We start from the raw sequence: 9,885 nt of genomic DNA, 5'->3' as shown, positions 1-9,885 counted from the left end.
GGATGGTTGGGGTGGTCTCGGCTGGTTGGGGTGGTGCTGGTTGGGGTGGGATGGTTGGGGTGGGGATGGTTGGTTGGGGTGGGGATGGTTGGGGTGGTCTCGGCTGGTTGGGGTGGTCTCGGCTGGTTGGGGTGGGGATGGTTGGGGTGGTCTCTGCTGAGTAGTTTGGGGATGGTTGGGGTGGTCTCGGCTGGTTGGGGTGGGGATGGTTGGGGTGGGGATGGTTGGGGTGGTCTCGGCTGGTTGGGGTGGGGATGGTTGGGGTGGTCTCGGCTGGTTGGGGTGGGGCTGGTTGAGGTGGGGATGGTTGGGGTGGGGCTGGTTGGGGTGGGGATGGTTGGGGTGGTCTCGGCTGGTTGAGGTGGGGATGGTTGGGGTGGTCTCGGCTGGTTGGGGTGGGGCTGGTTGAGGTGGGGATGGTTGGGGTGGTCTCTGCTGGGTAGTTTGGGGATGGTTGGCGTGGTCTCGGCTGGTTGGGGTGGTCTCGGCTGGTTGGGGTGGTCTCGGCTGGTTGAGGTGGGGATGGTTGGGGTGGTCTCGGCTGGTTTGGGTGGGGGTGGTTGAGGTGGGGATGGTTGGGGTGGTCTCGGCTGGTTGGCGTGGTCTCGGATGGTTGGGGTGGTCTCGGCTGGTTGGGTGGTCTCGGATGGTTAGGGTGGGGATGGTTGGCGTGGTCTCGGCTGGTTGGGGTGGGGATGGTTGGCGTGGTCTCGGCTGGTTGGGGTGGGGATGGTTGGGGTGGGGCTGGTTGGCGTAGTCTCGGCTGGTTGGGGTGGTCTCGGCTGGTTAGGGTGGGGATGGTTGGCGTGGTCTCGGCTGGTTGGGGTGGGGATGGTTGGGGTGGTCTCGGCTGGTTGAGGTGGGGATGGTTGGGGTGGTCTCGGCTGGTTGGGGTGGTCTCGGATGGTTGGGGTGGGGATGGTTGGGGTGGTCTCGGATGGTTGGGGTGGTCTCGGATGGTTGGGGTGGTCTCGGATGGTTGGGGTGGGGATGGTTGGGGTGGTCTCGGATGGTTGGCGTGGTCTCGGATGGTTGGGGTGGTCTCGGCTGGTTGGCGTGGTCTCGGATGGTTGGGGTGGTCTCGGATGGTTGGGGTGGTCTCGGATGGTTGGAGTGGTCTCGGATGGTTGGGGTGGTCTCGGCTGGTTGGGGTGGGGCTGGTTGGGGTGGTCTCGGATGGTTGGGGTGGGGATGGTTGGGGTGGTCTCGGATGGTTGGGGTGGTCGCGGATGGTTGGGGTGGTCTCGGATGGTTGGGGTGGTCTCGGATGGTTGGGGTGGTCTCGGATGGTTGGGGTGGTCTCGGCTGGTTGGAGTGGTCTCGGCTGGTTGGGGTGGTCTCGGCTGGTTGAGGTGGGGATGGTTGGGGTGGTCTCGGCTGGTTTGGGTGGGGGTGGTTGAGGTGGGGATGGTTGGGGTGGTCTCGGCTGGTTGGCGTGGTCTCGGATGGTTGGGGTGGTCTCGGCTGGTTGGGTGGTCTCGGATGGTTAGGGTGGGGATGGTTGGCGTGGTCTCGGCTGGTTGGGGTGGGGATGGTTGGCGTGGTCTCGGCTGGTTGGGGTGGGGATGGTTGGGGTGGGGCTGGTTGGCGTAGTCTCGGCTGGTTGGGGTGGTCTCGGCTGGTTAGGGTGGGGATGGTTGGCGTGGTCTCGGCTGGTTGGGGTGGGGATGGTTGGGGTGGTCTCGGCTGGTTGGGGTGGGGATGGTTGGGGTGGTCTCGGCTGGTTGGGGTGGTCTCTGGTTGGGATGGTTGGGGTGGTCTCGGATGGTTGGCGTGGTCTCGGATGGTTGGGGTGGTCTCGGATGGTTGGGGTGGTCTCGGATGGTTGGGGTGGTCTCGGATGGTTGGCGTGGTCTCGGATGGTTGGCGTGGTCTCGGATGGTTGGGGTGGTCTCGGATGGTTGGGGTGGGGATGGTTGGGGTGGTCTCGGATGGTTGGCGTGGTCTCGGATGGTTGGGGTGGTCTCGGCTGGTTGGGGTGGGGCTGGTTGGGGTGGTCTCGGATGGTTGGGGTGGGGCTGGTTGGGGTGGTCTCGGATGGTTGGGGTGGGGATGGTTGGGGTGGTCTCGGATGGTTGGGGTGGTCTCGGATGGTTGGGGTGGGGATGGTTGGGGTGGTCTCGGCTGGTTGGGATGGTCTTCGCTGGTTGTGGTGGGGTGAGGATGTGTCTGGTGATGCTGTGGTCTGGAAAAATCATCTCTCCCTCTCTCTCTCTCTCTCTCTCTCTCTCTCTCTCTCTCTCTCTCTCTCTCTCTCTCTCTCTCTCTCTCTCTCTCTCTCTCTCTCTCTCTCTCTCTCTCTCTCTCTCTCTCTCTCTCTCTCTCTCTCTCTCTCTCTCTCTCTCTCTCTCTCTCTCTCTCTCTCTCTCTCTCTCTCTCTCTCTCTCTCTCTCTCTCTCTCTCTCTCTCTCTCTCTCTCTCTCTCTTGGCAGAAACATGTCATCTACTATTTAGCACAAAGAAGGTGTTGTTCACCAAAGGGTGGATGAGAGACATACTTTACTTATTAAATTACCACGTGAATATGTGTGTGAAATATAGAGCGCTGCGGTCATCGACTCAACAGGCATTTCATCACATCAACCTCTAGATGGTAGTGTTTACCGTAAAACAGACTGGTGACTAACTACTGCTGCTGCAAGACCTGTCCAACACACAGTCACTCTCTCTCTCTCTCTCTCTCTCTCTCTCTCTCTCTCTCTCTCTCTGTCTCTCTCTCTCTCTCTCTCTCTCTCTCTCTCTCTCTCTCTCTCCCTCTCGCTCTCTCTCTCTCTCCCTGTCTCTCTCTCTCTCTCTCTGTCAGATCAGAGGAACTCACACAGATGGATGCAAAATAGGAGTGGGAAATAGCTAACTGCATTCAAATTCAGGAATGACAAGTCATAAATCAATATTTTTAACACCTTTAGATGTGTAAATTTCTCTTTGGATAGTCAATTTATTTCTCACATGGAAAGAAGCTAAATACCAATTCCAAAGGGATTTGTTACTGTTTATAAAGAGACGTCAGGTAACATTGGACTTGTTTAATGTAATAAATCTATCAGGCAAGTATTGATTAACTCTGTAATAGCCTGGTATCCCTAGCGGACAAATACATTGACCTATTACACCAATGATATTGTGTTAATAATCATTAATACTTAATCTACAATAGACTTCAGCTGATTAGTGATCTGTCGTACGTTCACTTCTATAAAAGCCTATTGCGCTATTTCATGGAGTGTAGGCTATTTTATCTGTTGTGGCCACTATTCCAACGGTAGCCATGTGTAACTGACAAATCATACGCACAACGTTGGTTCTCCTCTGTTCCTTGTTTTAACGATACTATAATAAACATCCATAGAGCTCTCATTTCACGGATATCTAACGGAAAGTCTTGAGATGATAGTAATAACAGTAAGTTGGTGCAGTGAATGAATCGGCTCAAGGCTGGGAGCATCTCCGCAGCCTGCAGCATCTCACCGAGACTTTCCATCAGTCTGGTCGCGGTGCTTGGCAACCGATGTAACGGACGTTCCTCTCGACCAATCAGATCTATTTTCGGATCCCCATCAGCGAAATTGTAATAGAGAGGGCGTCCAATGAGGAGGGTCGGAGGTGGCGACGTGTTATACTTCAACCCCCCTATGGGTTTATTCAGAGTTAGTGCAAGATATTCCGTTCTAGGAGAGAGTGAACGGATAGGCGCCACACACACACCATTCCACACCGTCATAGCACTGAATGGACTTGATACGGGCTATCACGGATTCAATTAGACGCGTTCCAAAGATTGTGAATATTATTTATTTTTTCTTTTTGACATTTGTTCAATTTGTATTATTTTTTTTAAACACGAAAGGAGGCGCAATTTCAATGGAGAACCTCGGTGAAGTTGACACATGATGGGACAAGCAAGCCGTGTGCATTATTCCATCAGTGTTCAGCTAAACAGGTAGCAAGCCAAGCTGACTATTTTTTACCGTAGGCTACCACCGGGAAAAAAACATTACGACTGATATTGGAGCTACCGGTGATGCAGAATGACTTCATGGTCCGAGGAACCCGCCGCTCGCCACTGATCAGCTGATATTGTTTGTGAGAGGAGAATCATCCGCAGTCGACATTATATGACCGACGGAGCACGGAGCATCAACGCTTTTCATGTAAAGTTCAATGCCAAAAAAACGAACCGTGAAACGTTTAGAAATATAATTCATTTTGTGTCTCTTCTCGCCAGCGCTGTTTTGTTTCTTCCTCACAGTCAACCCGCCGTTATATCAGTAGAGCCAAAAAAGACATTGCGCTTCATAGACTTGGACTTGAAGAAATCTAACGGCTGCGATCAATACCGATATCTTACCAACCGGAGTAAAAACAGGATCTTCCAACTCTGAATAGGATTTGTATCGAATAGGAGAGGAGACTACTATGCACTACCGCAATTTTGGGCATCAGAAGAAAACGCATTCCAATTATCTCACGCACTAAATGGGATTTTCTTTTGGATAACGGTAAGAATATTCAGAGCGCACTATTATGGTATACATTTAAATTATATTAATTGTCGCTGGCTATTTACAACGGTTAAATAATGGTTATTAAATTCATCCGTTGAAATCCAAACACAGGGTATTTGATTCTATCCTACATCCTATTTAATCACAATAATTGAAGCGTAATGGATCTCGGCTGCCTGTAGCTCCTCAGAAGTTACAACGACGAAGTGCCTTATAGAGGCGTTGAGGAATCGTTATGGGCATAATGTGTAAAGGGTCTTGGTGGAGAAGAGGGCTAAGTCACAGACTTGAATGGCTGCTTGAACGCTTACTGCAGTATTATATTATCCTAAGGGCTTTTGGATGTAACGGAAATAAGTGTCAAGGAGCTAAAGAGGAGAGGAGATGGGTAAATGGTAGATTACAACCATTTAGATACATTGAAGTAAGGTTAATGTTAAATGCATTCATCAAGGACACTGCGATGCCATGTGTTTGAGATGAGATCTTGTTGTTTTATTTTGTAGCACATACCATCTTTGCTGTAGTCATAGGGTATTATGATCAAATATAGGATATTTTTGGGAGTGATATTACGGTGGATATTACCGGTTTGATTTTACGCAATCTATCTAAGCAACGACCCCTAAAAGTGTGAGCACCCCCCCTGATCTGGGGCTGACTGAAACCACTCTAATGCAACTCTTATCTATTCATAGGGGTTTGTCAGCGTGTGGAAACGGCCCTTCTTCAAATGAAAGATTTCACCAATCCATCACTCTGACATTCCACATTGAGAAAGAAGAAGAAGAAGAGGAAGGGATTTAAAATCCACAAGGCAGGGTCGAACACTGTAACCACAGGACCGTTGTTACCATGGATCTAACAGATTTTTACTTGTTGGCTGCTCTTGTTGCCTGTTTTTGGATGGACCCTTCTATAGCCCAGGAACTGATCTATCCTATTAGAGAGGAACTGCAGGAAAACGTTCTCATTGGAAACATACCAAAGGACCTGAACGTCTCGCATACGAACGCTGCTACCGGAGCTAGCGCCAACCTGGTCTACAGGCTGGTGTCTAAAGCCGGCGACAACCCTCTGCTCCGAGTGCAGAGCAGCACGGGAGAGATATTTACAACCTCCAATCGTATTGACAGGGAGAGGCTCTGTCCCGGCCCCTCGTTCGAGGAGAACGACTGCTCCTTCGAGATCGAGGTGGTGATTTTACCCAACGACTACTTCAGATTGATCAAGATTAAGATCGTCGTCAAGGACACCAACGATAACGCTCCCATGTTCCCGTCTCCCGTCATCAACATCTCCATCCCGGAGAATACGCTGATCAACAGTCGTTTCGCCATCCCCTCTGCCACCGACCCCGACACCGGACCCAACAGTGTACACAAGTACCAGCTGGTGAACGGGCAAAGCGCCTTCGGGTTGGACATCGTGGAGACGCCCGAGGGGGAGAAGTGGCCGCAGCTCATCGTTCAGCAGAACCTGGACAGGGAACAGAAGGATACATACGTCATGAAGATCAAGGTGGAGGACGGAGGCACGCCACAGAAATCCAGCACCGCCATCCTCCAAGTCACCGTCACAGACGTTAACGACAACAAGCCGGTGTTCAAGGAGAGCCAGATCGAGGTCCACATACCGGAGAACTCGCCTTTAGGGACGTCCGTAGTCCAGCTACAGGCTACGGACGCAGACGTCGGGGCAAACGCCGAAATCAAATACATGTTCGGGACACAGGTGTCCCCAGCTACCAAGAGACTATTTGCTTTAAACGGCACCACTGGCCTTATAACCGTACAGCGGCCCCTCGATAGAGAGGAGACCGCCATACACAAGTTATCTGTGTTAGCGAGCGACGGCAGCTCCAGCCCAGCCAGAGCTACCATAACTATAAACGTGACGGACGTGAACGACAATCCACCAAACATTGATCTGAGATACATCATCAGTCCAATAAATGGCACTGTGTTCCTCTCAGAGAAAGACCCAATCAACACCAAGATAGCTTTGATCACCGTGTCGGACAAGGACACGGATGTCAACGGTAAAGTCATCTGTTTCATCGAGAAGGACGTCCCCTTTCACCTCAAAGCGGTGTACGACAACCAGTATTTACTAGAGACATCGGCGCTGCTCGACTTTGAGGGGACCAAAGAGTACAACTTCAAAATCGTAGCCTCCGACTCTGGCAAGCCGAGCTTGAACCAGACAGCGTTGGTAAGGGTGAGGCTGGAGGATGAAAATGACAACTCTCCGATCTTCAGCCATCCTGTCATCGAGCTGGCCGTGATGGAGAACAACAAACGCGATCTCTTCCTCACGACTCTCAGCGCCACCGACGAGGACAGCGGGAGAAACGCAGAGATCGTCTACCAGCTGGGCCCTAACGCCTCGTTCTTCGACCTGGACCGTAAAACCGGTGTCCTCACGGCCTCCCGGGTGTTCGATCGTGAGGACCAGGATCGGTTCCTCTTCACGGTAACGGCCCGAGACAACGGGACGCCTCCACTCCAGAGCCAGGCGGCAGTCATCGTGACAGTACTCGATGAAAACGACAACAGCCCTAAGTTCACCCACAACCACTTCCAGTTCTTTGTGTCCGAGAACCTGCCCAAGTACAGCACGGTGGGGGTGATAACCGTCACAGACTCAGACGCCGGGGAAAATGCCGCCGTTACGCTTTCCATACTTAGCGACAACGAGAACTTTATCCTAGACCCGTACTCTGGAGTAATAAAGTCCAACGTGTCCTTTGATCGGGAGCAGCAGAGCTCCTACACCTTCGACGTCCGGGCGGTGGATAGCGGGCGGCCGCCATGTTTCTCGGCCGCCAAGGTGACCATCAATGTCATCGACGTGAACGACAACACCCCCATCGTCATCTACCCCCCTTCCAACACCTCCTTCAAACTGGTCCCCCTCTCGTCCATCCCTGGGTCGGTGGTGGCCGAGGTTTTCGCTGTGGACGGTGACACGGGGATGAACGCGGAGCTCAAGTACACCATCGTTAGTGGCAACAACAAAGGTCTGTTCCGGATCGACCCTGTGACAGGAAATATCACCCTGGAGGAGAAGCCTGCTATCTCCGACATCGGCCTCCATCGGCTGGTCGTGAACATTAGCGACCTGGGCTACCCTAAGTCCCTGCACACCCTGGTGCTGGTGTTCCTCTATGTGAACGACACGGTCGGCAACGCCACGTTTATCTACGACCTCATTCGCCGCACCATGGAGACGCCCCTGGACAGGAACATCGGGGAGAGCAGTGAGACTTACCAGAGTGGAGACTATCTAACCATCATGATCGCCATCGTAGCCGGGGCGATGGTGGTGATTGTGGTGATCTTCGTGACAGTCCTGGTGCGCTGCCGTCACACCTCGCGGTTCAAGGCGGCCCAGAGAAAGAAGCAGGGCGCCGAGTGGATGTCTCCAAACCAAGAGAACAAGCAGAACAAGAAGAAGAAGCGTAAGAAAAGGAAGTCGCCCAAAAGCTCCCTCCTGAACTTTGTCACCATCGAGGAGAACAAGCCGGATGACCCGGCTCACGAGCCCATCAACGGCAACGTCAGCCTGCCTGCCGAGCTGGAGGAGCAAAGCATCGGTCGCTTTGACTGGAGCTCTGCTCCCACTACCACCTTCAAGCCCTCCAGTCCAGATCTAGGCCGGCACTACAAGTCCGCTTCTCCGCAGTCCGCGTTCCACCTCAAAGCGGACACGCCGGTCTCCGTGAAGAAGCATCACATGATTCAGGAGCTCCCTCTGGACAACACCTTCGTAGGGGGCTGTGATACTCTCTCCAAGAGATCCTCCACTAGTTCAGACCACTTCAGTGCCTCGGAGTGCAGTTCCCAGGGAGGATTCAAGACTAAGGGACCCGTACACCCGTCCAGACAGGTAAAAGATAACTTTTACTGGTCTATAAGTACTGCGTATAACTGCCCGGTCCAACAGTGCTGAACTCCCTTCTACACTATACACTATAGCTGACTTGGTGTTAACGTACACATAAACACCAATGAGAAAGGGGGGAAGCACCCCCACTATAAGTCCCACTATAAGTCCCACTATAAGTCCCACTGTACCTTTTAAAAACCAAAAAAAGAAATCACATATATATGAATTCATGTGTGACATGTGGTTAGCTATGGACTGAAGAAAAAACAAAACACATGCATACTTTTAATTTACCCTTTGCATCTCCTACCTACAGTCTCATGCTGTTATTATGTTCCCCCTTTTTGTTTTTGAAAAGTTATTTAAAAAGATATTTCAATCAAACATGTTACCAAGATGGCAACTGTCTGAAGCCTTGTCAGATTCTACAGATACATGACCTTTAAATGGGCCTCAGAGGTCGAATGAGATAAATGGTGTCCTGCCTTCCAAACAGCCCCCTATTCCCTTTATAGTGCACTACGTTTGACCAGGATCCATAGAGGAATAGGGTCCATAAGGGAATAGGGTCCAAAGGGCTCTGGTCAAAAGTAGTGCACTATAAAAGGGAATAGGTGGGGGGGCATTTGGGACGCAGCCTAGATGGTGAAATTGATATGTTGCAAAGATGCCTTCAAAACATTTGTGAAAGAAACATTTTTTTCTCGCCTGTCTACTCAGCTCACCATTTAATCATTGATTATATTTATTTATTTATTATATTACGGAAACGTCTAATACCACAACACCAGTAGGAGAAACATCTAGTACCACAACACCAGTAGGAGAAACATCTAGTACCACAACACCAGTAGGAGAAACATCTAGTACCACAACACCAGTAGGAGAAACATCTAGTACCACAACACCAGTAGGAGAAACATCTAGTACCACAACACCAGTAGGAGAAACATCTAGTACCACAACACCAGTAGGAGAAACATCTAGTACCATCTAGTACCACAACACCAGTAGGAGAAACATCTAGTACCACATCACCAGTAGGAGTAACATCTAGTACCACAACACCAGTAGGAGAAACATCTAGTACCACAACACCAGTAGGAGAAACATCTAGTACCATCTAGTACCACAACACCAGTAGGAGAAACATCTAGTACCACAACACCAGTAGGAGAAACATCTAGTACCACAACACCAGTAGGAGAAACATCTAGTACCACAACACCAGTAGGAGAAACATCTAGTACCACATCACCAGTAGGAGAAACATCTAGTACCACAACACCAGTAGGAGAAACATTTAGTACCACAACACCAGTAGGAGAAACATTTAGTACCACAACACCAGTAGGAGAAACATCTAGTACCACAACACCAGTAGGAGTAACATCTAGTACCACAACACCAGTAGGAGAAACATCTAGTACCACAACACCAGTAGGAGAAACATCTAGTACCACAACACCAGTAGGAGAAACATCTAGTA

General features: G+C 51.0%; 1 protein-coding gene across 4 annotated transcripts in view; it reads left to right on the top strand.

Moving 5' to 3' along the window:
- The first annotated feature begins 3,645 nt into the window (after positions 1–3,645).
- The window catches only part of LOC139532829 (protocadherin-9), a 527,131-nt gene continuing 520,891 nt past the window's right edge, over positions 3,646–9,885 (top strand). For all 4 annotated transcript variants that reach the window (XM_071330933.1, XM_071330932.1, XM_071330935.1 and 1 more), the window contains exons 1-2: positions 3,646–4,499; positions 5,204–8,396. In XM_071330933.1, the coding sequence (XP_071187034.1) occupies positions 5,361–8,396 (3,036 nt within the window). In that variant the 5' untranslated portion in view covers positions 3,646–4,499; positions 5,204–5,360. The remainder of the gene's footprint in view (positions 4,500–5,203; positions 8,397–9,885) is intronic.

This window comes from Salvelinus alpinus, chromosome 10, assembly GCF_045679555.1.
Source record: "Salvelinus alpinus chromosome 10, SLU_Salpinus.1, whole genome shotgun sequence".
In the NCBI taxonomy this organism is placed as follows: Eukaryota; Metazoa; Chordata; class Actinopteri; order Salmoniformes; family Salmonidae; genus Salvelinus; species Salvelinus alpinus.
The sequence above is the reverse complement of the archived record's forward strand: the minus strand, read 5'-3'. Positions and strand labels throughout refer to the sequence as shown.